The sequence below is a fragment of the Nyctereutes procyonoides genome, unplaced genomic scaffold (genome assembly GCF_905146905.1).
Source record: "Nyctereutes procyonoides isolate TBG_1078 unplaced genomic scaffold, NYPRO_anot_genome, whole genome shotgun sequence".
NCBI classification, from domain to species: Eukaryota; Metazoa; Chordata; class Mammalia; order Carnivora; family Canidae; genus Nyctereutes; species Nyctereutes procyonoides.
The window spans coordinates 34,567,895-34,595,394 of record NW_026575159.1 but is presented as its reverse complement, the minus strand read 5'-3'; the positions used below and the strand labels follow the sequence as shown (position 1 = coordinate 34,595,394).

At 38.5% G+C, this 27,500-nt stretch overlaps 1 protein-coding gene across 6 annotated transcripts in view; it reads right to left on the bottom strand.

The window, feature by feature from the left end:
- The window catches only part of VGLL3 (vestigial like family member 3), a 48,415-nt gene extending 35,829 nt beyond the window's left edge, over positions 1-12,586 (bottom strand). For 2 of the 6 annotated variants that reach the window (XM_055314289.1, XM_055314288.1), the window contains exon 1: positions 12,157-12,586. In XM_055314289.1, coding sequence (XP_055170264.1) covers positions 12,157-12,282 — 126 coding nt within the window. In that variant the 5' untranslated portion in view covers positions 12,283-12,586. Of the gene's footprint in view, positions 1-11,800; positions 12,067-12,156 lie in introns of those variants that run through there. The other 4 variants (XM_055314290.1, XM_055314294.1, XM_055314291.1 and 1 more) reach the window with 2 other exon arrangements.
- Between the last annotated feature and the right edge of the window lie 14,914 nt (positions 12,587-27,500).

The following is a 27,500-nucleotide window of genomic DNA, read 5'->3' as shown; positions in this document are numbered from 1 at the left end:
GTAGAGCCAGAACACATAATAAAAACACACAAGTATATTTATGTGTGTTTAGAAGGGGAGGGAAGGCATATCTATTGTGCGGGGAAAAAATCACCAAAATGATACGTTATTGTTTTCTGGCTGGTAAGTTTTGTAGTTGCTATTCCTGCTTTTCAATAGTCCCAAATGTTTTTCATTGGGTATATATTATTTTTATAAGCAAAACTTCAATGTGAACTATATATATAAGATAATGCCAAAGATTATAAAACTTATGATCCTCATGATGAAATGAGCTCTCTATCATCTGTATATCTGAAAAATCTGATTCTTTGTTGTACCATTTTTACTTCAGAACAAAAATGCATGCTGGCAAATGAATGTGAGTAGAAAAAAAAAATCAATCATTCTAGAATACTCAGTAAGCACACATAACATTTGCAAATGTTATCAAAACACATAACCCAGAGTCATATTCCTAATGTAATTACTAGCTTCAAAAATCTATACCCCAAATTATAAATGCATCATTCAATAAATTGAACCCTTTCCCCTTAGCAATGAATATGTCATTCTTGTGTGAGGTGGGCTCTGAAATGTTCAGGCATATTATGAGCTGGTGGTTATTATGTAGGGGCTGTGATTTATAAACATATGTATTACTTTATATTTAAAATCTGTGCCAATGTGGTTATCACTTGTTGATGAACAGATAATTCATTCTTGTGAGTGGAATATGCCTCGTTGATGAACAGGCGATTGTAATGACTATGTGGTTATATTTATTACAATCTGTTTTGCACAGGTTTGAACATGTTTATATTTAGCTTCAATAGTAAAAACACCACAGTAACAAAGGTTATGTATACAAATAAGAGGATTGAACTACATGGCCTCTAAAGTTATTCCTGACTTTAAATTCTATTACAAAATAAACAAATATTATAATTTATTAGTCAAATCACAGTACTATTTCTCTGTGTGCATGCATATTTATCTGAAGTTATGCCATTAAGCATATATACACACTCTCTGCCAAGTACTCCAACATATTAAAAAGAAGCACTGTTTTTACATAGGAAAGGAGTTAAAACTGATCTAGAGAGTGACTTCACTGTCCACTGGTGTTCATTACTATCTCCGAAACTGATTTTTTTTTCTCCCTGTTAATGTCTAGCTCAGCATCAGTTTGTGAGAGTCAGGTTTTGCATCTAATTGTTTCATTTGTTTAATTTTAACATTTATTCTTTAAAGGAAAGAGCCCTGGGATGTACTAATTATCCAAGGAAAAGCAATGTTTTATTTTATCCCAATTAGCAAATAACTCTTAGATGAAATAAAATTAAAGTTTTATATATACTTAAAAGATTTACAGCTACAAATCTGGATATAAAGGTAGCATAGTACTACCATTACCAATAATAGCAGTAATAAAATATCTTTATTAATTGATGGCAGTTGAATTTAACCTATAGATTTTCAATTTATTATACAATTTTCTAAATGCCATACAATTTCACGCTACTCTGTTTGACCAAGTGTTGAATGGTTGGATACAAATAAGTCTAAAATTTACACGTGAAAAATTCAATATGAAGTGGGGAAAAAGTGAACAAAATCAGCCATTGTATCAAAATACCTTTTATTAGTCCATTTTCTAAAAATGATTCTCCTGTCTATGGATGCATTTATTCCCAATACCCTTTATATTTCATAGATATATAATATATGTCTGTATATACACATATGCTTTTACATAAATATATAATGATATATTATTTCTTTTAATAGGAAAACACCTGTGATTTTATAAAAATATATGTATCCACTCTATTTAAATACAGTTTTTTGAATAAATATAAAAGATTTTTTTTTCTCTTCCAGCTCTTTAAGATAGGTCTTCTATTAAGTAAATAAATTTGCTTGGAGACTATGAAACAAATAAAATGGAGAGGGAGACTGTGATACACCTACCAATAAGCAGGATATAAGGCCTATCATTCTCTCATACTTTTTTCAGATAGAGTTGAGTCAATTTTTACAAATTATAGTGAACCAATTTATATATTTACATTTACCCCCCCACACACACACACACAGAGGCACACACATTTAGCTTCACCATCAATACACACTGGCCAAAATAAGAATTCTAAAGTATTCAAATAGCCTGAAAGCTCCCTAAAATGCATCCTTTTAATTTTTTTTATTGGAGAACAATATAAACAGAAAAGGCTACACATCATACATGTAAACTGAGTACATCAATGAAACTAGCAACAGATCAAGGAGAGCATCCTCAGTACCCCCCAGAGGCCCCACTTCCTTCAAGCTACTCCCTCTTCAACAGCAACCACCACCCACACTTTCTATCAATGTCCATTAGCCACACGGTCTTTTGCACGTTACACAAATGGACTCATACAGCTCGCACCCTTTTGCATCTGTCTTCTTTCACTCAATATCACGTTCGAGATTCACGCATATTGTCTCATGTAGTTGTAGACTGCTGAATCTCATTGCTGTGTAGCCATCCATTTATCTACTGTACCACTTACAGGCATTTGGCCAGTTTCCAGATGTGGGCTATTATGAATGGTACTCCTATGAACATGTGAGTATGCTTTTTGATGAATATATGCCAGCATTTCTTTGGGGTATATAGTGAAGAGAAGATTGCTGGGTCACAGGTATGGATGGAGGTGGTTCACATATAGTGCCAGTTTCCTCAAGTCACTTTAACCACCTGACACACGTGCTGCTAGTTGGTGAGAGTTCCTGTCGCTCGATATCCCTGTCAGCACTTGGTATTATGTGTTTTTTGTTAGTTTTTGCTCTCCTGATAGATATCCCAATTTTTTTAACTTTTTTTTTTCATTGAGGTGAAATTAACATAAAATTAACCTTTTGGAAGTGAATGATTCTGTGGCATTTAGTATATTGAGAATGTTATGCAACTACCATGTCTAGCTAATCCAAAACATCAACCCAAAAGGAAATCCTGTACCTATTAAGTATTAACTCCCTATTCTCTGGCTCCTCCCCATCAGTCCATGATAACCACCAACCACATTCTATCCCCATGAATTCATCTATCCTGGATATTTCATATAAATTGAATCATATGTATGTGACTGTTTTGCTTCTAGCACCTTGCTCTTAGCATGTTTTCAAGGTTGATTCACATTGTACCAGTACCTCATTCTTTTTATATATAGCTGAACAATATTTCATTGTATGTATATACCAGTTTGTTTATCCATGTATCCATAGATGGGCATTTGAGTCATATCCACCTTCTGGCTGCTGCAAATAGTGCTGTTATGAATACGTGTATACATGTATTTGGTTGCATACTTCTTTTCAGTTCTCTTGGGTAGGTATATATGAGAGCTGGGTCATATGGTAACACTATGCTTAACTTATTAGGGACCTGCCAAACTGTTTCCACAGCAGCTGAAAAATTTTACATTCCTACCAGCAATGTACTAGGGGTCCAATTTATCTACATCCCTTGGCAGAAAAGTAACACTTGTCATTTTCTGGACTTTAAAAAGAATTATTATTACAACTGTAGTCATCCTAGTGGGTATGAAGTGGTACCTCACTGTGGTTTTGATTTGCATTTCCCTAATGGCTAATGATGTTGAACAATTTGCATACATTTAAAAATATTAACTGTGAGTACAAAGAAAACAAGAACAGAATTTAAACAGCAATTGACTCATATGCTGACAATCACACCATCCTAATATTCTCCTCTATAGACTCCTAAGCCTTAGCTACTTTCCTATATCTATGCCTTGGTGCCTGTAAATCAATTCTTAACCTATTTTTAACTAAGTGAATTATTTATGTGCACTTTTGTCACATTCTGTATTCACTTGGTGTTTGCTCATTGGAATGAAGCTTGCCTGGCATTACGTTCTTTCTTGAGAAAAATATATAACATCCAAAACGCTGAGATTTGAATAAATCTCAAATCATCAGAACCTAGACTTCCTGATTTGAGGTCAAAAGGCAATCTAGTTCATATTTTTGTTTTGTCAAAATGCACAATCCCTTCCTAAAAATACGCAAATCTCAGAAATGTTCATGCTTTTCTTGCGAGTCTCTGAAGAATTGTTAACCAAAATAAAGACGTCATAAGCAGGGACTTCAACACCTCCAAATTGGTTTATTTAGTGTACCTTAAGTGGCTCATCCTCATTTCAGAGTAATGACAATTTTCCCCCAGGCGAAATACCCCTGCACTGCTGAAATCACAGCCACCTTCTCCTCTGAGAACTCACTCTCTAAAAAGAGAGGTCGCAGCAGAGCAGGGCAGCAAACCAGACCAGCCACCTCGGCCTTGGCCTCCGGCCTGGAGGTCCACAGGAACAAATGGTAACAGGGACATGCAGGGGGAAAGGGCTGCCTGACAACAGAGACTTCCACGTCAGGAGCCAAATACCACTAACTCCCCAAGGCTTACGCTTACAAAATGCCAAATGATTACTGTGCATATGTGGAAACTTCTTTTCTTAAAAAAACTAAAAGTATTTTAATGAATCATTGGATATTTGGAAACAGCCCTTTTTTCATTCTTTTTTCTCTTTTCTTTTTTTCAATTTTACTGGCTCTCTTCTCTACATGCAAGGATTCTTTTATGTTCAAAGACACGGTTGGCACCTTTAAGAAAGGACCACCAGCCTGCAGTAAATGTTTCAAAGTGTGAAGTCCATAAAAGCAGCTGATTTGTTCTTGATCATATTTTTCCGAATTTACTTGGTAACAGATTTTTTTTTTTTTAATATCGCAGAGAGACTTGAAATTTTGATCCTTAGCCTGCTTGGAAAAGGAGGAATCAGGTGAAGGGAGGATGGGTCAGGATGAAGAGCTATGCCACAGAACTTTTACACATAGTATTTTGCTTACCTCTCTCCAACACACACACACACACACACACACACACACAAATATTTTGTCCAAATCATTGTTTCCAGTGTACATATTCAAAAACTGAATAGCTTAGCTAAGATGATCTAGTAAATGGCAAAGACAGGCTTAGAACCTATTTCTGTCTGACTACAAAGCATGAGCCAAGAAAATAGGCGAAAGGAAACAAGACTCTATATATTTATTTTAATTGAAGAAATAAACAGAAGCCCACAATCAGCAAGGCGTCAAAAGGCATCACATAACTAAGGAGAGCCAAAGTTACTTATAAGATCAAAAAAAAAAAAAGAGAGAGAGAGAGAGAGAGATGTAAACATGTATCAGAATTACCGGCTGCACTGCTGTTCAAAATATACATACATCTACATTAAACTGAAGTCTGTATCTAAAAAGATACTGTCCCCTTGGCAAGTCAGATACATAATACAATTGCCTCCATTTTTCTGGAAATCCTGTTCTGAAAATGTAAGCTGAGCCAATTTTGTGAGAAGCAGTCAGAACTTGAGATTCTGTTTGTTTTGTTTTTTTATTTTTCTTAACAGTAGAGAGGGACAAACCAAAAATAATATTAACTTGATCAGCTATTTTTGAACACACTTGCCTCTCAGTGATTCTGGTCATTATCAAGACTCAAACTCATCCTTTCCAAGGATAAAAAGTTTCCAGTTTTGAGGATGTTCAAAAAAAATGTGCCACATGCTTAGAGAGAATTTCAAAATTTGCATTCCCAAAATACTTTAAGCAGTGATCACATCATAAGGGTATGCGTTCTCTCTTTAACTACTTTGAATGAAACAAGTTTCCAATGTGTGAATTTCTGATATGTCTTTATAATCCTATTACTAGACATAAGATATGACTTCATTTTTAAAAATTCATCTGTTATTCATCGAATTGCTAATTAACTCCTCACTTCTATCAGTATCTGTGCAAAGACATGGAGCCACAAGATGAAAGTCATAGCCTATCACTGAACTCAAGCTGCTCATAGTTTGTTGGAAGAGCTTTGTACGATCAACAGTAAATAAGGAGAACCTCATAGTTTATCCATCTGGCCACTTGTCTAATTTCTCCAAGTAGCTAATACTTAAAAAAAATTTAAATAAGAAAAGTAAGAAGGTATCATTAGGTAAATTACTTATTATTCCCTTGTTTCCAAGGAAATCTGGACAAGAAGAGAACACAACAGAAAGACAACTGGAATAGGAAGGAGGATTTGACCAAAATGAGTTCATGAGTCTGGGTAAGTCACCAAACTGTCTGGCCCCCAGCTTCCTCTTCTGAAAATGAGGAATTCTGAGACTTGATTATCTCAGAGGTCTCGTCCAACTCTATATCCTAATAAGCAACATGCTGGAGCTCTAGACAAATTCACACTTAATTTTGTTTCTTACGTTGGCCGCCTCTTCTGATTTTGCAGGACACTGGCCAAAAAAACTCTACAGACCATCGAAGACTAATTCATTTCTGGACACGGGTCATCTAGCCCAATTCCTAGGAATTAGTTTTGGTATCTCCTTTATCTATGTTCATAGTAACAAGAAAGGATGCATCCTTCAAACCCTTCACCCCTCACTCCATCCCCCATGGACAAGTGTTTTGGCATACTAAAACAATATAATTCTACAAGAAGAGGACACCTGTTTAAGTCATTCTTTTCTTTCTGTTTCTTCCCTTATACCAAAGCACAAGACAAATGAAAAATAGTCCAGTTACCCCAGTTCGGACCACACTTTTAAATTTTGGCATCAATCTGGTATCCACTGAAATATCTAGAAATATGGCATATATGACTTGTTAGCAGCAGATGCTTGGGTCTACTTATTAAAGGCACTATTGGGTCTTCCTAAATGAATAGTTAAAGCAGAAAATTAGCTGCTTAAGAGCTGCTATTTGAAAGATTCAGGGCGAAGTTTTGCCCAAAATTATTTCCTTCACTGTGTCTGCCAGAACCTGAAATTCAAGTATCAGACAGCTTTTGTTTCTTGAATTAAAATATTTTTCTGAAAAAAAAATAAAATATTTTTCTGGAGATAATACCTTAAATGATTATCTGTTACTAGATGAATAAGTTTGGGATTTTTTTTAAGCTAGCTGGAAACAGGGCCTATGGATATAAGATCCAACTTTAGCACCCATGTTTTAGAATGACAGACAACAAGACTGGATGCACAAGTTTGCTTTAGGATCTGCCCTGAGCGTCCTGAGCATAATATTTTTAGTCTCATTGAACAGTTCCCTTTGCACAGAAAGATACAAGACAGAAATATATATACTACCCGAAGAGGTCAGTTCAGCATCTTTGCTGCTATCACCCAAAGAGTCACTGTGCACAATCGTAAGCTTCTACCCTCTGAACACCCTCGTTTCCTTTGCTGCCATTCCCAACTTCGTGAGATGGGAGACTTTATTAAGTACTGGGTGAAGCAGGCCTTCTTTGCATTTGTCCAAAATACCTCTTCCTTTCCAAAGAGTGTCATGGCATTTGGTTTCCTGGTCAACATATCTTCACTACGCATGGTTTTATGAATTCCAAGCCTTCCTTTCTATCCTTATTGTAATCTCTCTTCTGGTTGACTACCAGAGACAACAGTTTAGTTATTTTAAAGTTTAATTTTTTTTCCTTAGTTTTGAATTTTCTGGCTGGGAAGTTATTGGGAGCATAAGACTCTGGGGCACATTAAGCTTCTAAGCCTCTGCAGTCAAGTTAAATTCTGTAGTGTGGAAGCACAGGGGCTGTTCGTTCTCAAAGAAGTCCTGTATGAATTCTCTTATAAATCCACATAAGTCCTTGCTTACAGTTGCAAGAAATTTGGAGCTTCCACCTTAAATAAGTTGGCTGTGTACTGAAACTACTTACGATATAATTGTATTCTTTCCATTTAATGAATTTAAACTTACGTTGGAGTAACAGTAATATATGTGGCACTTAAAGCTGACTGTTAATACCACTTCCTGAAGATGATTTTAAAATAAATAAATGTTCATTTGCTAAGTGGATATTTAGCCCTCATCAACAAAGGATCCAGAATGGATAGCAAAAGTCATCAGCATAATACAAATGCTTTCAAAAGGACTTTGGAATGCCTAAACTAAAAAAGTACACTACCAAGGACTTGGAAAGAATTTCAGGCTCCAAGGCCAAAGAATCTACTGCATATTAATCTTCTTTATCAAAAAGTTGATTTGGAGCATTAAAGACAAAAATAAGCCTATTGTGCAATAGTAAAAGAAAAAAAAAGGTTGGGAGACTGCATGGCACGGTGGAAAGAAGGGGAGCAGGGGATTTGGTAGTCCTAATTTTGTCACCAATGAGCTCTTAAATCTTTGGCTAGCCACTTCAACCCTGTAAGCATCCATTTTCCCATTTGCAAAAGGAGGGGGGTTGAAGTATGTTTTTTCAGGGTGTCTTCTTTGACAAAAAATAAAAAAAAAATAGAAAGCTTTTTATGACCTAACCAAAGTGGCAAAGTCCAGAGAAATAGTTTGAAAATAGTTCTGCCTCCTAAAAGCATCTGATTCTTTTAAGTGAAAGCATGCAGACGGATTCACCCAGCTGTCACCCCTGAAGAGGACACAGTAAATACGCTCTAACTTACATGAAATCCAAAGTGTAATTGTTAAGAACCCCTATGCACAATTAGAAAACTGGAGATTTTGTTTTCTGTTTTCACCACCTCATCAACAATCTACACCATTCTGAAAGCTTTAAGTACCTTTCCACTGTTGACATTTTGAGTAAATGGGGGGGGGACAGTTTCAGACAATAACAGACTGTCTATATTTAAGATGAGAAGTCCCCTGGGTATGAAGGGAATCTATGATTTCATTTCATATCATTTCCCTCAATTTTTCCTGACACATATTTGGAAATTTCTTTCTCTTAGTTCCTACTGTCACTGTTAGAATACAAGCACATTCCTTTCTGGACACGTTCTGCAGTGTCATCATGCCTTTGGAGTGTGTGCTGAGAGACTAAGTCAAGAGTTCTCTTGAGGAGATGTTAGAGAGATGGTGGGCATGGGGACCAGGGAGCTTAGCATCTCAGCCGATTCTGGCTGGCTAAAGCACACTGTGAGACTTACAGCCATGCAATTTCCAGGAATTAATGTCAGGGACTATAAAATGTTCTCTGCAGACATCCTTACACATCATTTTGCTTCATGAGCCTACTGTATGCCTAAGTAACACATCACAGTACACCCTGGTATACATACAGTTAACTATGTCTTTAAAACACCAACCTATTACCCATCTACAATGCATAATATGCTTGACGAAAATCTGAACTTAAAATCTCAACTGCACACTTGTGCTTTTAAGGGAATACGGTGCTCTACTATTTCAAGAATAATTTTCAGCTATATGATCATACATGAAAAAGGAAAAATATACCTATGTATGAAATCCATCCCATTATGCTATACTAACTTAAAATGACTTCTGAGCTATACAAATTTGAGGGGGGGAAATAAGTTCAAAGATACACCACTACAATTGATTACAGAAGTAATACAAAGCTGAAATGCTCTCTCTTCCAACATTTTATCAATGACCATTAAACTTTCTTTATAACTCTCAACTTTTTTTGCTATTCTTTTTTCTGCTCAACAAATCAATTTTTCAAATGCAGTAAGGAGTGTTAGCCTTTATTTTTGTCTCCCAGGCAAGATGCTATTAGGGGTCACTTCCCATGGACAGAGAAAACAATCTTCATGGATAATAATGATAAAACCTTATGGAATGCAAAAACAACCAAAATATGTATTCTCGGATGACTGCAGTAGGGCCAAGTCAATATTAGTCCCATTTCACCCACGCATCACATAGCCTATAAATGCTGTCAGCCTGATAAGAATTTCCTGATTTACTCTTTTTTCCAATAGAAAATATAGGTCATCAAAATAAACTCCTGACAGTAAAAGAACAGTAGTTACACTATCAAGTCCCTTTATTTGGCTAGCCAGTTATAGTCAGTTACCTTACTTAACAACAACAGAAAAAGTGACCTCCAACAAGCCATTTTAGTAAAGGCAACATGAAAATTTCCAAGCACATCTCTCAGCTAATTTCTTAGAGTCAACTCAGTCTAATTATGTACTCGAAAGACACCTATGGAACCCTAAAGTGTGGCAAAGTTGATATTCACTAGTAGCGCAACTCCCAACATGGACAATTCAAGCAAAAAGGAAAGTTCATTCTTCAGTTTGTGGATGGTCTTAGCAAAAGAGTGAAATTTGGGGATTAAGTTGCAGCGCTATTACAAAAGTTAGAGTACTAGAGTTATTTCTTACTGACAACTGAATTTTATGATTAGTAATTTATAATTTTTCTGATGCTGAATTTTGTTTTCTACTTCAAGAGTATTACAACCCTAACCTCCACCACAGATTCATATATTAATGGAATTATTTTCACAATTCTATAGAACAAAACATAACTTCTATAGTTCAAGTTATTTTTTACGGGAAAAATACTTGTCTGTATGCTTAGTAATTTTGAGTCTGTTGCTTGTCCACATTCCAATTGACAAAAATTGTTGCCGCCTCTACAGTCTCTGAGATGGAGAAAGGAAGGGAGGTAATACGATGGTTCATCTGGGACTGAGTGTTTATAAAACACATAATAATGATATCAGGAATCTCTTTGCCTCACTTGCCTAATTTGTACCTAAACAGGTTTCCTCCATTACTTAATACCATTTATATTTAAAATAAAAAAGCAAGCAGCATAACCAAAATGTTTAAATCTATCACCTTTGACCATAAATTACAAAATACTTTCCCATTTCTCTTTCCTAAAAGTAATCTTGCTTTCAAATGCTAAAGCTTCTGAATATTAAAAAAAAGAAGAAGAAAAGAAAAGAAAATAGCAATAAAGTGGGGCTCCTTCCTCTTTTGTTCTACTTGGTCCTGTTAAGGTTATATTGTTTAGCAGCTAACTCTGGGGCATGTACTTTGCTCCAGAATCAGCTGAATTTTAGAGTCCTTAAATTCTAAACTGAAGTTATGATTTCTTTTCAAAGAGTAGCACTACAAATCTAAGCAAAGAAACAGGTAAAGGGAATACAGAAATCAAAATGAATTATATAAATTATAATAAAGAGCCAAACCCTTAAGACTACAATGAAATATACAGTTTCTAAGAAATTCTTAAAAAGCCAATCAACAAATTCTGTCGATGGTAATTTCCAAACTGTATCTCGTTCCCTGATAAGTGTCTCCACCTCGGAGTGTATGACTTGTATTTTTTCACTCTCACCAAATTAACCCACCGTAATTCCCAGACTCTTGAGGACCCTACTTTGGTACAGGCTGGTGCCATCCATATACTCACATATGTATTCTTGATAGCACTAACTAAAGCTTGACACACACTCTGTTGGTGTCCAGAGAGGAATGTCCAGGGGTACCTAGTGCCAAATTCCCCACACCGAACTCTCCCTTCTAAAGGAGCTATATCATCTTCCTGGTTCTGCAACCCTTTGGACCCACAACACTCTCTGTCATTCTCAGCATGGTGACGGTCCACCATCTGGTGGTCCGAGGTTACCTCTTGAGTGGGGACACACTTCTAGTGGACTCAACTGTAACCTCTCTGCGACTGGAAGGAATGAAGAATGAATGAGGAAGTCTGGGATCAATTCCTGCCCTCTAAGTCACAGCCAGGAGAAGACAGGCTCTGCGGAGGAGTTCTAGTAAGGCCGGTGGCCCTGACACTAGACCTCTGTCCATGAGCAGCCCCAGGGTGGTCGCCGCGGGAGCTCACTGGTCGGGCAGCCTCCCCTATGCCAGTGACACAGTGTGTCCTCTTAATCAGGAAAACCCTGAAACACTCCGCCTTTGCAAAGAAAGAATATCTGATACAAAGGAAGTTTACTCACATACTCCTAAGACAGACGCCCTTGGTGAATCTGAGAACCGAGCCCAAGGAGCTAGCACGGTGGCTCCGCGGGGCGGCCTCGGGCTTCGGTGGCAGCAGCTCAGCGGAGCCCCCGGCCAGGCTCGGCCTCGCGCCGCGCGCCCCGTCCCCCAGGCTGCACAGCCCTTCCCGCGGCCCTGCCTCGTCTCCACTGAGCAGCCGTCGGCCGCGGGGCGCTCCCGCACGCCCCCGAGCATCCTCCGCGCCCCGCGTCCCGGCGGGACGTTGCCCGAGTCCCAGGCGCGCACTCCCGGGCCCCGCGCCCCGCCCCGCCCCGCCCCGCCGCGCCCCCGGCGGGCTGCCCGGCCGCTGACTCACCTGCCGGCCAGGTTGGGGCGCCGGGACGTGGCGGGCCGCGGGGCAAGCTGCAGCTGCCACGGGGTTGGACGGACACTGGGGCGCTCCATGCGGCCGCGGGTGATGCATCACCTCCGCACAACTCATGGCAGCCGGGGCAGCGGCGGCCCCCGAGCTGCCGCCGCCGCCGCCGGGGTCGCTGCTCCAGCCGCTACGGCGGCGAAGGCGGGTCCTCGGCGGCCGCGGGCTCCGCGCGGGGCTCGGGCGCGGGCGGGGGCGCGGGCGGGGTCGGCAGGCGGTGGGGGCCCGTGCGCGGGCACCTTCATCTTCAGCCCCTCCGAGGGTGCCCCGGCCCGCCGCGCGGCGTGGGCGTCACGGGCCCGGCCCCCCGAGGACCGCCGCAGCCACGGGAGCCGGGGCTCAGCCTCGCATACACGCGCCGCACGCCCGGGGCTCGTCCTACCCCCGGAGCCCGCGCCTGGGCGAGGACCGGGGGGCGGGGGCGGGCTGCGGATTGGAGCGCAGGGTGAGGCCCTCCCCGCCTCCCCGCGGTGGGACAAGGTGGGAGGGAACCGTGGGCGAGGGCCCCGCGCCCTGGGGCGCCGGCTTGGCACCCCGCCTTGGCCACCCGGCTGTCAGGGCGGGGGCTTGGGGGACACCAACGCCGAGACCGGGCCTAAGCGAAGGCCAAGTGTGCAAAGAGGTAACGCACAACAGGCGCAAAATAAAACCGGGATTAGCCCCCGCGTTGCACATAACCAACCGTCAGTGAAAGTTGACTTTCTTACAAGTACGCACAAGCCAAGAATGCAACACGGTTTTCTACAAATGATCTCAGCTCTAAGTTTACACCTTCACGGTTAGGACACTCTTGTGGGACGTCAACCTTTCCTGGCTCTTCCCACCTGGTTCGCATAGAGTAACAGACAATGACAACTGGTCAAACCCATTCAGCTATTAAAGGTTGATCTATTTGCAAGTGGTTTATAATCCTCCCCCCCACCTCCCCCCCAAAAAAAATCCCTTTGTACGAATATGACTGTATATAATCAGGTAATTAATAATAATATAATAATTTTATATAATCAGGTAAAGTAGCAAAGAATTATAATTATTTTCTAAATAAGCAAACTCTTTGAACTTTAACAAGTATGTCTTGTTTCTTTACTTTCAGAGACTATCTTTTGCCTGAGAGAAAGTCAATCGGGATGTCACATGTACTGATGTTATGGATTGAATTGTGTCTCTCCAAAATTCTTATGTTGAAGTCTAATTGCCAATGTGACTGTTTGGAGACAGGGCCTATTAGGAGGCAATTAAGATTAAATGAGGTCATAACTGGAGTCCTAACCTAAAACTGGTATCCTTATAGAAGAGGAGGTGACAGTAGGGATGGCTGTCTGCAGTGGTACAGACGAAAGGCTTTATGACAGCCAGTCATATGCAGCCAGGTGCAGTGACATCTCACTAGAAACTAGCCTTGAGGGCAGCACGACATTGGACTTTTAGCCTCCAAAGCTGTCAGAAAGTAAATTTCTGTCGTTCAAGGCACCCAGTCCTGTGTTTTTTGTTATGGCAGCCCTACCAGACTCATAGACATACACACTATTAATAAATTGCTAATCTTGATAGGAATGTGTATGTGTGATACATAACTATACAGACTCACATACATAAATGCGTGTATATTCACACATATATACACTTATACAAATACCGGACCTATAGTAGTTGACAGGAACTCTTTGCTACTCAAAACAGCTCCTACTCACTCATTTATTCTTTCATCCATTGAATATTAAAAACATACTAATTAAGGGCTTTTACAGTTTGGATTTTATGCTTTTTGTAATGAGGAGGTATTCTTATCAATAAGACATATATGAAATTATTTGAAATGTTTATCACTGCCTTTTCAAAAAATGACATCCTCTGGTCACCCTTTCCTGTGTTCCAGATTCATCTATTTGGCTTCTACTAGATGGTTCCATAGGAACTTTAGTCATGATAGCACTGATATTTTCCCACAGCCCCACCTGATCCTCCTTTTTTAATTTCCAGCTCAGATATTAAAACTCCCATCTACCAATTGCCAAGCTAGAAATGATCAGACACTTCTTTCTTCTTTTTACAGTCCCTACGTCGGGTCTTAGAGTCCACTTGATTCCAACTTTTACACTTCTGATTCTCTTCCTTCATCTTCTTATCTCTGCTGCTATAACCCTTAGTTCACACAGCATCTTTCATCCAGACTCCTGCAAGAGGCTTCTTCCTGATTTCCAAACCTCAGGTTGAACCCTCTTCTGATCCATTCTTCACACAGTTTATCCCCCTACTGTTTTCTGTCCCAGCCACTGCAAATCCAACAGAGTAATAATGTTTTATCCCTCTTTAAAAAACTTTTGTAATATCTCCCCACAGTCCCTATTCAGCCATGTGCATTGAACCTCCCTTTCCAGGAAAGAGCCTGGCGTCTCCTATGACCTTCCTTTTTTTATGCATGACCAGAACTTCTGCACCAACACACTCTACCTTCTTCACTTGTTACCTCCTTTTTGTTTTTTAGGGAATCATCTTCCAAAACATCTACTGAAGACTAGCTTTGATGCCTCTACTCTCAGCAACTCCACCATACCAACTACTTGATCTGAAATTGTATATTTGCTTTTTTCCCCCAACATGACCATGGCCACTTGAGAGTGGGGACTGTGATTTTTTTAAATCTGTGAATCTCAATCATATAATGCCTGGCTTAATAAGCATTCATTGAAGAGTATTTTAAAAAGGAGTAAAAAAATTCTTCAAGGGGCTTAAAACCTTGTGGAGGATCCACGCCCATTAGTGAAGGTCATAATTCAGAACATGGGGTTTCAGATCTTGCATCAGGATTTCCACATCAGAATGAGAAGATCCTTGTGAGATGAGAAACTTTTGGACCTGGAGTGGAAAGTGACTAAATTAGGCCACAAAGCTAGTTTGCAAGGGCACCCTTTCCTCTATTGCAAGCCTCCTGTTTTAAACACTTAACACTTTCAACTATATCTCCAAATAATTATCTGTAGCTCATTGTTTTTAGTATAATTATGTGTTCAATGTATCTCCAATAATGGGCTTGCAGAGAACATTTAAATGTGAATGCATAGTCCACATTTAGAAGATGTTCAGTATATATCTGTTGACTTAGAAAATGAAGCCAAAACTAAATCCAAAATGTCCATACGCCCAATTTCTGCATCTTCCTTGTTCCCCATATGGCCTCCAGTATGTTGCAAATATTTATTATATGACAAAGATGTAGTTCTTGGATACTAATAAGTCATGGACTCAAAAGCCTGGAGGTATTTGGCAAAATCATTCTATAATGAAGTATCTTTATTTTGATACCTTTCCATTTGTATATTGTACTGATGGGGAAAAAATGAGAGACTAACAAAAAATTCTGCACAGAATTAGAATCTAGGAGAAACATGGACTGGACAGAGAGGGAAGATAAATTGTCAAGGGCTGGGAATCTTGGTTTGCTCATTAATAGAATGTAGGATAATTCCTGTTAAGGAAAGTTAAGTTGGAGCTCTGGTAGGAGAGCACATATACCTGACTTCCCAGGTGGATGTTTAGGGTTTTAGAGTAGAAAAGGATCAAAAAGATCATCTAGTCTAAAATATCTTCCAATGATAAGCAAACATGTGGTCTGATTAACATCTACAGAATTGGAGGCACACTAGTACCAAAATTATAGGCATAAATAAAGTGGTATGCACGTGTGTGTGTGTGTGTGTGTGTGTGTGTATCCTTTTAAGCATATACATACCATAATAGAAGAGGTTTTAGATTAGATCATTTGGTCATCTTGGAGTTTTAGAAAAGGGGTGGGGAAGAAAAAAATGTAGGTCAATTGCATTTAACAGTAGTGAGTCACACAGATCAGAGAATGTGATCTGATCACTGGTGTATTCATTGTCATGTCTATTATGCTGAGGTGTCACAATTACTTAGAATAAAATAATAATGAAATGGAACTTGATTATTTGTACTTCTGAGCTAAAATTCCTTAAACTTTACCCTTTTATATTTTTTCTTCCTTCCCAAACTGTTCCACCTCCCTTCTGGTTCAGTTGTGATGTGGAACTAGATCTTACCCACTGGTGTTTATCTTCTTACTCTTTTCTATCCCAGCCACTGCAATTCCAATAGAATACCAAAATTACCTTAAATGTTCCCAACTTCTCTGAGACAGGGGTTTACAGTCACTGTAGTTTTGGCTCCCCTCACCAAATTTCCCAGCATGTTTACAATTTTATAGCTGGAATTTGGAGGTGTGCAATCCACAAACCAGTTTTATTTAGAAGGGGCAACAGGAAATGGGTTTTTCCAATATCTCTTGGAATGAGATAAGGCAAAAAAGAAAGCAGCTTTCTTTCTTTTCTTGAGTGATGATGGCCAGGTTCGTCTTTAACGTGGGGAACCAGCATAAGGAACCATTGGGAACCAACAGTTCACACACGTGGATTTCTCAACCTGTGTATCTACACCGTCCTCTCAATTCACCTTCCAGCTGATTCTTGACTCACCCTCTGGCCTAAACTGAGGCCCCTGATAATGCAGCCCATTCTAGGAATCATGGCTCAGAAAGTGGACTTGGGTCATCTGCACAGGGATTTTCCAAGTCTTTAGTACAGAAACATGGTTGTTCTAGGCAGAATAAGGCTTCTCCAGTCCCTGAAGATGTTAAATTCTAATCTCTAGATTTTATGAATACTCTTAATTTCACATGGCAAAAGGGAGCGAAGATTGCTGATGGAATTAAGGCTACTAAGGAGCAGATTTTTAAGAAAGGAAAATTATTCTGGATTATCTGAGTGGACTAGAGGCAGAAGAGAGTGTCACATTGATCTGAAGTGAGAAGGACTCTACGGGCCCTTGATAACTGAAAATGAAAAGAAGCAACAAGCCAAGGAATATAGGCAGCTTCTAGAAGCTGTAAAAGGCAAGACAGTGGCCCGAATGCTGCCAGAAGGAACAGAGCCCTGCCAACATCATTTTGGACTTCTGACCTCCAGAGCTGTAAGATAATCAATTTGCATGGTTTTAAATCCATGAGTTAGTGGCAATTTGTTACAGCAGCAATAGGAAATTAATACAATAGTTTAATGGGGAAGGAGGGACTAAAAGGAAGGCCTTTGGGTGAGCATGTCCCCTTTGCCCTGTAGATTCCCATGAGGAGAGGCACAATAGGAAGAGGGCCAGTGGGAGTAATCTAAAACTCAGAGGCCAGTGGGGGGCTCTGGTTGCCTGGATCTAGGGGTGGTGCCTGTAATACCACTGGAATGGTTGTAAAAAACAGGTCAAAACTCACATGTAAAGCAATAAACCACTTTATTTAGGTGATCCTTTGGGATCACCTGCCTTAAATGGGCCTTCCTCAATGCTCAGCAACTTTACTATGTTTATCTAGCATGATTACCCACGTTGCCTTACAACTCTTGCCTCCTATCTCCTCCACCATCTTCAAATCCCTCAAATTCACTTTCTCCATGTTCTCCCTTTCCATTTCCTCTTTAGTCTGCTTGCAAACAGATTTCTGTCTCATCACCCCACAAAAATTTTTTAAAGTCTAATAATGATGACACTAACCAGTTCAAAGTTCATTTTAAAACTGCATCCTCATTGATGATTCATAAATTTTGACATTAAGGATTAATCACTCCTTAAAATTCTCTCTTCTCTTGACATCCTTTGATGGCATTCCCCTGTCTGAATCTGTCTACTAACACTTCAGCTATTCTTTCTTGGCTTCCTCTGCCAAGTTCTCCTCTACTTCAACTCTAAATATTGAGTTTCTTGGTTGCTTTGTCCTAGGACTTTTTCGTATCTTGTTCAAGCCTCTCATCCTAAGAGACTTCATCCATCTTCAAATCATCTATATATACAAATAACTCACAAAAATTTACCTCCAACCCAGAGCACTTCAAGAGAATGCAAGACTTATAGAGTGGAGATATATCTTACATGGAACTCTAAAGTCAATAAATAAAGCAAATGAAACCATATGCAGCCCAATTATTACTGAAAACTTCTTCAGTACCCTACAATAAACTGGATGCACATGTACTGAGTCTTATTAAGTTCAACACAAATACTTTGAGCTTGAGCATTGAAAAGACTACCTTTTCTTGGATTGAACAGATGAAGTATGGTCCATGTTTAAGGTGTCATGTCATTTATGCTAATTTTTAAATGCTAGAATCATACTCAAATTCACAAGATATACATAATATGAGAGAGGCATGTGGGAATTAGACCAACTCAAGGAATAATAGATTCATGCGCCCCATCTTACCCTTACTCTGGGCTAGGTCATTGTCCACCGAGTTGAATCGTGAATATAGTGCTTCTTTATTATAAAATTATCTCTCCGTCTCCCTCCATCTCTCTCTGTTTCTGTTTCTCTCTCTCATTTCTTCTCTCTTCCCTGCCAACTTACTTCCATACCCTTCTACCCATTCCATCCCCACCCTTCTCTCCAATAACTGCCTGCTTACCACCTTCCTTTTGAAATATAGGTTTTTTCCTAACTTTCCCCCTTTGTTTCTCCATAATGATCCATACAGGCATAAAACATATATGTTTTCTTCACTATTGTATCATGGTACAAGTATTCATTAGAAATTTATTGGATGAGGCAATTATTTTGTACTTTATTAAGGAATAATTTCCTCTGGGGTTCAACATAGTCACAGTTGTAGGGATAGGCTTAGTTTAAAAGTTGATTTTCACTACTTGCCATGTAGGTTATAGACTAGTTAGATGATTTAAAGCATGTGCTTTTATAAGAGGATGAAGGATAATGGAGGGGTTTATATAGATCAGGTATTTTTAAAAATTAAAAAAAAAAAGATCAGGTATTTATGATTTTTGAACTTCCATGGAGAAAATAGTGATAAAGAGAACTCACACTTTACAAGGCTCTGCGATGGGCCAGACATTTATGTTAAAATTGCTTTTATCTCACTCATTTAATTCTCACAACAATCCTATGCAGTATTTGTTATCATCATTTCAGATATGGAAGAGCTGAACTGCAGAAAACTTAAATATTTTAAATATCACCTAGCTCGTGAGTGGTTGAGCCAGGATTTGACTGCAGTGTTTGATTCCAAAACACTCCAAAAAACCGTATTACCGAATAATTAATAGGTACTAAGCCATTATATAATATATATAATGTTATATAATATATATAACTTCATATATATGTGTGAAGGACGTAATAAGATAGATTCACCAAAGAACTGACAAGCCTCAGAAAAGACTTTCTAGATTGATTGTCTAATGGGACAATTTAATTAAAACTTCTGCCAAGCATGGGTTTCCAGCTTTAAGAACTAGTTTGCAAAGAAGTGGAGGAACTCCTGAAAATTCCCAAGTGCAACAGAAGAATGAATTGTAAGGGATTATAGGAGCAACTTATAAATTTTCTTTTTGGGTAGAACTGAGAACTTTTATCTCAAATGTACTTTTCTGGTTAATTTTTCTTCTTTTTGTTTCCTTCATGATGTACTAAAAATTGAATAGCTTGTGATATTACCAGAATCATGGCCCTGGTTCCAGGAAACAAGGACTTTCAGTGGAGTAAAGAAGAGTGGCCAGAGTAGGCAGGTGGACAGGACAGCAAGTTGTGTAGGAGAGGGTGATTAGAGAAGTCACCTGTATTCCTGAAACACTCAGCATGCTCTCTCTGCGGAGGTGTTTTTTGTTTGTTTGTATCAATCTTGGCTGGAATTGTAGGATTTCATAGTACTCTTGATCTGGTGTATTTTATAGAGATTTAATAATGGAGGAATCTAAGTTGGGAAACAGTGAGATGAAGAGTATCAAGACACTGCTTAGCCTGTACTAAAAATTAGCAAAGATAACATACTTAATCGTGAAATAGAATCATCTGTCCTCATGGAAGGTAATGATAGACCATTAGCTCATTGTGTACCATGAGTTCCTCGCCTGCTTCTTTGCTGGTTTTCAGGGTAGTGATGGTAGATCTGAACTAATTTAACTATATTGTCTCTGTCAGCCTCTGACAAGTGGAATATAATCACATGAAGTCTGGCCTGGGTTTGGGTATAGTCCTATCCATGGAATGGAACGAAGCTAAGTAGACCAGTGAAGATTAAACCCTTGATCTTGGCATCATTAACATTCTGTTCTAATGCATTGGGCTAACTAGCCACAGACAAAGACCAATTGGACTAATAACTCACAGCAGCCAGAACAATGTGGTTTGAATTTATTTCTCATTTTTAATACATTAGTTTTATAATTTGATTTAAATATTTTAGGGTTAATGAAGCCAAAGGCCCATGTTGCTGTCATTCAGAAAAGAGAAAGCAGAGAGGATAAGCTATGTCGCACAACTTCCCACGATCACTAAGCACAAAATGGCACAAAGGACTGTGCTGTCACTTTGTAAGAGAGGTGTCAACCTGGAACACTGAGAGTCAATCACCATTTTTGTAAATAATTACAGTTAACAAACACAAAAGAGGTTTTGCATTTAAAGAAGCCTTTTTGAACCACTTTGAAGGCCAACAACTTTTATGAAACAAACAAACAAACAAAAAAAATCCTCAACCCTTTGTTGTTTGGCTTTGCCAAATTTCCGTGCACTGTGCTTGATAAAAAAAAAAAAAGTGAAGTATGCGTGGTTCTTCAAATCCTGAAAGTAATTTATTTGCGTCCCAACTGCCTATTTCATTCTCATTAAATAAAGAGATCATTGGAGAGGATATCTTAACATTATTATCCCTGTGGCTTTAGATGCCTGGAGTTAATTCAAAATCCCACTTACTTCCAAGGCCCATTATAATAAGTTGTACCTTTTCTAGAAAGCATATCTTAACATTTTAAAACTGGCTTCTTTTATGCCATTATAGTTTGTACTGCCTGCACCTTATATTTTGTGGCTTGATATATGCAATTATTATTGTTATTCTTTATTTTGCCTTAATCATTTCAATTACCATATTTGCCTCCCTTAGGAAAAGATAAAACAATAAATTCCCTGGGGGAAAAGGCAGAGTTCGATGTTTCTTTGGTGACTCACACAGCACCAAAAGTAAGTACGGTGTAAACCTGCTGTCATTAATTTGAATTGAACGACTCACTCTGTGATCTGTGAATGTTGTGGAATTGTTAATCTATAATGTTCTTATTGGTCTCCTTCAACACCAAATAGGAAGAACACAGACACTAGGAATATTTTATGTAAACTTTACCCAGAAAATATACCTTTAATTATCATTTAGCCTAATTTCCCATTCCTTCTTTGAGAAGTAAGTAATGTCTTCAAACACATGTCTCTTTTCATATTGTCTTTAGAATAATGAGAAAATGTTGGATGTGATGAGTATTTTCGATACTTTTGAAAACATCTTTTTTTTTATTTTCTAAGGACTTTTTTTTAAGATTTTTTTATTTATTCATGAGAGACAGAGAGAGAGAGAGAGAGGCAGAGACACAGGCAGAGGGGGAAGCAGGCTCCATGCAGGGAGCCCGATGTGGGACTCGATTCCGGGTCTCCAGGATCAGGCCCTGAGCTGAAGGCAGCACTAAACCGCTGAGCCTCCCAAGCTGCCCTATTTTCTAAGGATTTTAATGTGAGCAGTTTCTTTAACAGAGTATAACTGTATTACAACTGAAAAATACAAAATCCATTGAGATTTCAGAGATTCATATCATCTCCACTGACAATAAATTACAGCTATTCATCCTTCATATGTTAGTGTCCAAAAAGATTACAAAATCAAGTCCACGCAGGTCGTATAGGTAGAGATAGATTCCCTAAAGTTATCTAACCATAAAACTTGATCAGATAAGGAAATAAAGTAACAGTAATAATAGTGATGATGATAATAATAATAACAACAATAATAGTTAGCTTTTATATAGTACCTGCTCTGTGCCTGGCACTTTACATATATTGACTCATTTAATTCTCATAAAAGCTTCATGAGGTAAATACAATAATTATTTCCATTATACATATTAGGAAATCAAGGCATCAAGTGGTTAAGTGATTTCCTCAACATTATTCACCCCAGTAAATCTGTTTCCACAGTCCAACTCTTTGTGCAGACCATATCTCAAAAAGGATGTTGAAAAAAGCTGATGTGGAATTGTGGCAATTCTAGATGATTTTACGCATTCTATCCTAGGAATCCACAGTCTCTTGTCTACAATATTTTCTTAGCAGTTGAACAAATAACATCATTTCTAATGTCTACAATGATGTTCTGTATTCTAGATGATAGTGGTGTTCACCAGAAGAACAGAAACAGGTGACAACAACCTACATACACCACCTTCCTGAAATCTCAAAAAGATACAGTAAAAGCAAACTAAATAAAACAGTATCTGTATTGCCTTAATACTTGTTTCATTTTCTTACTTATATACAAATATGAATTTTATTCATTTCTTAAAAGTGAATAACTGAAATAATGGTATGTCTGCTGCCAATTTTGTGGGATTAAATCTCATAAATTCTCAAGGACTGAACTATTTGTTTAGACTTTCCCTGGAAGTACACCATGTTCTCTATGGATAATAACAAATATTAAAAAAAAACTGAAAGCGATTTCAGAGCATTTGATAATCAGGTCATGACATCATCAATTTCAGATATGCTGGGAATATGAGGAACTTGATATGAACAGATGGAAGAGATAAAGAATTGTGGGAGCTATTCTTGAGGCAGTGTGAGGTACTATATTGAATATTAATTGTTACTTCAAGCTCAGGAAATGTGCAAATACTGGTCATCAGCTACAGCACTGTTTCTCAAAGTGTGGTCTATAGCCATGCAGAATTGTTGTCTACAAGCTTTTTTAGAAGTAGAAACTCTCAGGCCCCAGTCCAAACCTGCTGAATCTGAATCTACATTTTGATAAGATCTTCCAGGTGATTCCTATGCACATTAAAATTTGGGAAGCACTGAACTAGAGTGTCTCTCTACACTCAATATCAACATGTATTATCAAACCACTTACATTTAACCTAGCAGAATTTTAAGACCCACAACCAGCTGGTAGAAATAGACTAATGGTGATATATTTTTGGTAATTTAAATATTATAAAACCATTTTTCAGGCATTTAGCTCACTTAATATCCTCATTCTGTTATGAAAAAGTCAGACTATGTGTTTTACATGGTGAAACTGTTGCTAAGAGAGAAGTGATAATGGGGCCAAATACATGAAGGTGGTAATTTACAGTCAGATCTTCTACACCCCAATCCAGTACCTTTCCCATTCACAAGCAAACCATCTGCAGTTGTATCCTTGAAAATGCTAAAAGGTTGATAATATTTTTCTAAAACACAACTTATTCCCTGTTAAAGCACGCAGTCCTCCTAAAGGCAGAAAAGGTAATCTCAGTCAAATACAGTAAATTCAGTCACTGACATGTGTTCTCAACTTTTTCTGGGTATGCTCATGATTTCAGGCTAAGGTGGATGTTTCCTATTTTCCCCTTCTCCTGAAATGGTATTGGGCTCTTTGTAGGGCACAGGGGGTGGGGAAACTCTGCTGGGGAGGGGAGACCATGGTTGCCTCAGTTCTTAGTCTTGACTTTCCACAAAGCCACCTCCCCTCATTTCCCATGCTATGGTGACATTCTTGGGAGGCTGCTGCCTCTCAGCATGTGAGACAAAGGGCAGAGACACAGGTATTGTATCCCTTTTAAAAAAGATTTTATTTATTTATTCATGAGAGACACAGAGAGGCAGACATAGAGGCAGAGGGAGAAGCAGGCTCCATGCAGGGAGCCTAACGTGGGACTCAATCCCAGGACCCCAGGATCACGACCTGAGCCGAAGGCAGACGCTCAACCACTGAGCCACTCAGGTGCCCTGTACTGTATCCTTTCAAATTTCATTTATGACTGACTTTTATTGTTCCTCTGCCTTTTTCAGGACCAACTCCAAACATGAGGGTGGAAGGGGAGAGGACAGGGCATAGAAACCTACTCTTCCCTGTGTCTAACTCTCTAGCTTCCTCTGTAACTCCATTTCTTCCATCCCAGAGAATTACTATCTCTTCAAGGGCAGGAAAAACTTGATCTTCAAGTATTCTTTCATGGCTTTTTTTAAAAAAACTTAAAAGCCAGGAATTTGTTCTCTAGTTTCCATAGTTGCCATTCCCCCTTGAGGCAATGCCTGTGTAAAGTCCAGTGGCCTAAATGGAGGAGAGGTGACAGGCTAAAATGGAATGAGGTATGGCAAGCTCAGTTAATACTTAAAAATATTGTCCTTCCTGGTGTCCTGTAATTCTCATGAGATAGTATGTAAGGCAAGAGGTGTTGGATTAGAGTCTCTAGAATTTAAATCATGACAAATTCGGCTCACTCCATCGATGTTTGCCTGACAACATCTAAGGTACTATATTCACCTCTTAGTGGTTCTCTTTAAATATTATTGACAATGTAAGGTGTGACCATAGGAAAATAGTCAACATGATAAGGTGTCTGAGAATGATTTCATGTGTGGCCTGATTGTAGGGATTATGATCACTTAGCCTAGGAAAAAGAAAGACTAAAGGGAAATAAATACTGGAATGTCTATCATATCATGTGGGAAAGAGTAAATGCTTTTTGTTTTGTTTTGCTCTAAGGGAAGACAGAATCAATGGATTAAGTTTAAAAAATCAGATTTTAATTCAAATTAAGTACCCTGAAGACAATTCTGCCATTTTCATTTTACTCTTGCATAGAGTAACAGTATAGAAGAGCCTCAAATCCTGAGATATCACTTAAAAGAGAGAGCCACCAGGAAGGCAAGTGTCCTGAGCTGGATTGAATGATAATGTGAGAAAGAAAGAAACTTTTTATTAAGCAACGTCATTCATTAATGTTTTGTGGTTTTTATGTTATCACGGCATATCCTCTACTAGCCTAACAGAATAAGGAAGAACTTTCAAAGAAGTTCAGCAAAGGACTGAATTTCCTGTGCAGAAGTAACTACCCCATTTTGGAAATTATCAGGCAGTAAAGAGTATATATTTATTTTAAAATGTATCCATAAATTATTTATTTACTAGACTTTATGTTCTGTGAGTGCATACTATGCACCAGTTATTCCATCATGCTCTGGACCAAAGTGGTAGGCAAGAAGAGCATGACCTCTCGGTATTTGCTAATAGTTCTGACAGGTGATTCTCACCATTTGCTTTCCATTTTAAGGTTTTTAGTGTCCATTTAATAAATTAATAGAATATTGCTACCACCACATCCTATGGTATAATGTTCCTGTTGCTATAATATCTAGCTATCTTCATTTTTTCTATATACATGAGAAGGATATGTTTGTATATCTATATGCACATTTTTATGTTTAGACAGGTACGTTTTTACACTTCTGATAATTCACCTACAGATTGTCAGGAATTGTGAAAATTTTGAAATTCTATCCAACTTGCTAGTTCACAAGTTAGCTTGGATGCTAGCAGAAGGCAAAAGACTCCTGCATTAAAAACAAAGGACACTTTATTATTCATAGCGAATAGCTGCAGCCAAAATATCAGCATTTGCCCAAGTCTCAATTCCTACAGAAGGAGGAATGATGAAGTCCAGGTGACATATGCGCATGCAATGGGATACATTACAGAAAAGGAATCCCAAATTTAGAAAATGTCAGTCTTTCAGAACTGGCTACAAACAAGCCTGCCCACACTTTGTCCCAGAGGGAAGCATTAATTCGTTTATAATGGACAACGATGTCTCTCTCTGCTCTGGAGGAAGACATATCTCTGTCTCCCAAGGTTGTTCTGTACATAAACATCTTTGAAAATATAATCAGAACAAAAGGCTGTCAGTGCTTCTGTTCACAAGACATGCAGAAACATTAGAGGTCCATATAGAATTGTCTTGTGATGATACCCACTGGATCACAGACTGCCATGAACCAGAACTAAGCCTAAATTTTCATCACTATACCTTCAATTTCTGGGACCCAGTAAAAAGGAGCTACCAGTTACTGAGGTCTTATCATACGCCAGGATTTTTCAAACATTGCATGTGTTAACTTAATCCCAGCAACTACAATATAGTTAAAATATTATCTGCACTTTACATATGAGGAAGCTGATGCCAAAAGTGTTTAGCAACTCATTTAAGAGTTCTATTAATAATAGCCAACTCAGCTAATAAGCTCAACTAATAAGTGGTGCAACTTAAGTATGTCTTGAAGAAGTGAACTGAATGAAAGGATGGATAAATAAGTCTGGAACAGAAAAGCATCTGCAAGTATATGCATCCAACTATGTACCAGGTTGCAATTTTGAGTTTTGAACCCAGTGCAGTTCTGTCCTGGACCTCACATACTACTAAAGCCACACTAAAATCAGACGCTAATGCATCTTGTTAGAGTACTTGCTGATTTCTGTAACTGCAATCTGCTCAGAGACTCTACGTGGAAGTCTGTACTGCAGCATGTCTAATTGAAACTTTATTGTCTAGGTTTCATTTGCCTGACTTGGCCAAACTTCATGGTAAGAGACTAATTCTCTGAAAAAATATTTCATACTCATTGTTCTTAGCAGTATGTTCATTGGCAGAACATTAAAAACAAGTAGAATCACTCAGTTTTATTAGCTGTGGAATAAACGTACAATGGAAAAACTAGCTCATGACTGAAACAGAGAAAAGTCATTTCTGTGCTATGTCACCATTCCTGGATGTAGACAGGACTGTAGCCACACAAAGTACATACCACACTATGTCCTAATTTTCGTTTTTCAAAAAATGCCATCTGTTTATTTCTAATCTCCTTCTTTATGAGATTCTCTCTTTTGTCCAGCTGTATACATAAACTGACATGTACTGGGGTAGAAGGAGACTGAAAATATGTATTCATGCATATCAACAGTAAATATATGGGGACAGCAAGGTGGGAAAAGGGAAGCAAAAGTTCAGAAAATTAGGAAAAAGGTACCCATAACTCAACACTACCACAGAAGCATTATCACATTAATGTATATATATATATATTCTTCTTATATTTAAGTTATTCTTTGAGAAAGTCACACTATATTGAGCACCTGGTATGTGCCAGATACATACACTTCAGGATGCCAGGGATTTAGGGGTATACAAAATGAAACAAATATTCCTTCTGCACATTCTAGAGAGGGCTTTTTTAGATGGTATACATCAAATTTTGAAAATTCCTTTTTAAACATATGAACAGATGTTAAATGTTCCTCTTTGGTTTTTATAACCATCATCTTTAAGAACTGAATTATCTTCCCTGAATAGCTAATGACAAACTGTTTTTGTGTCATTGTTATATATTTCTTTGTTTCTCTTCTTTTAAG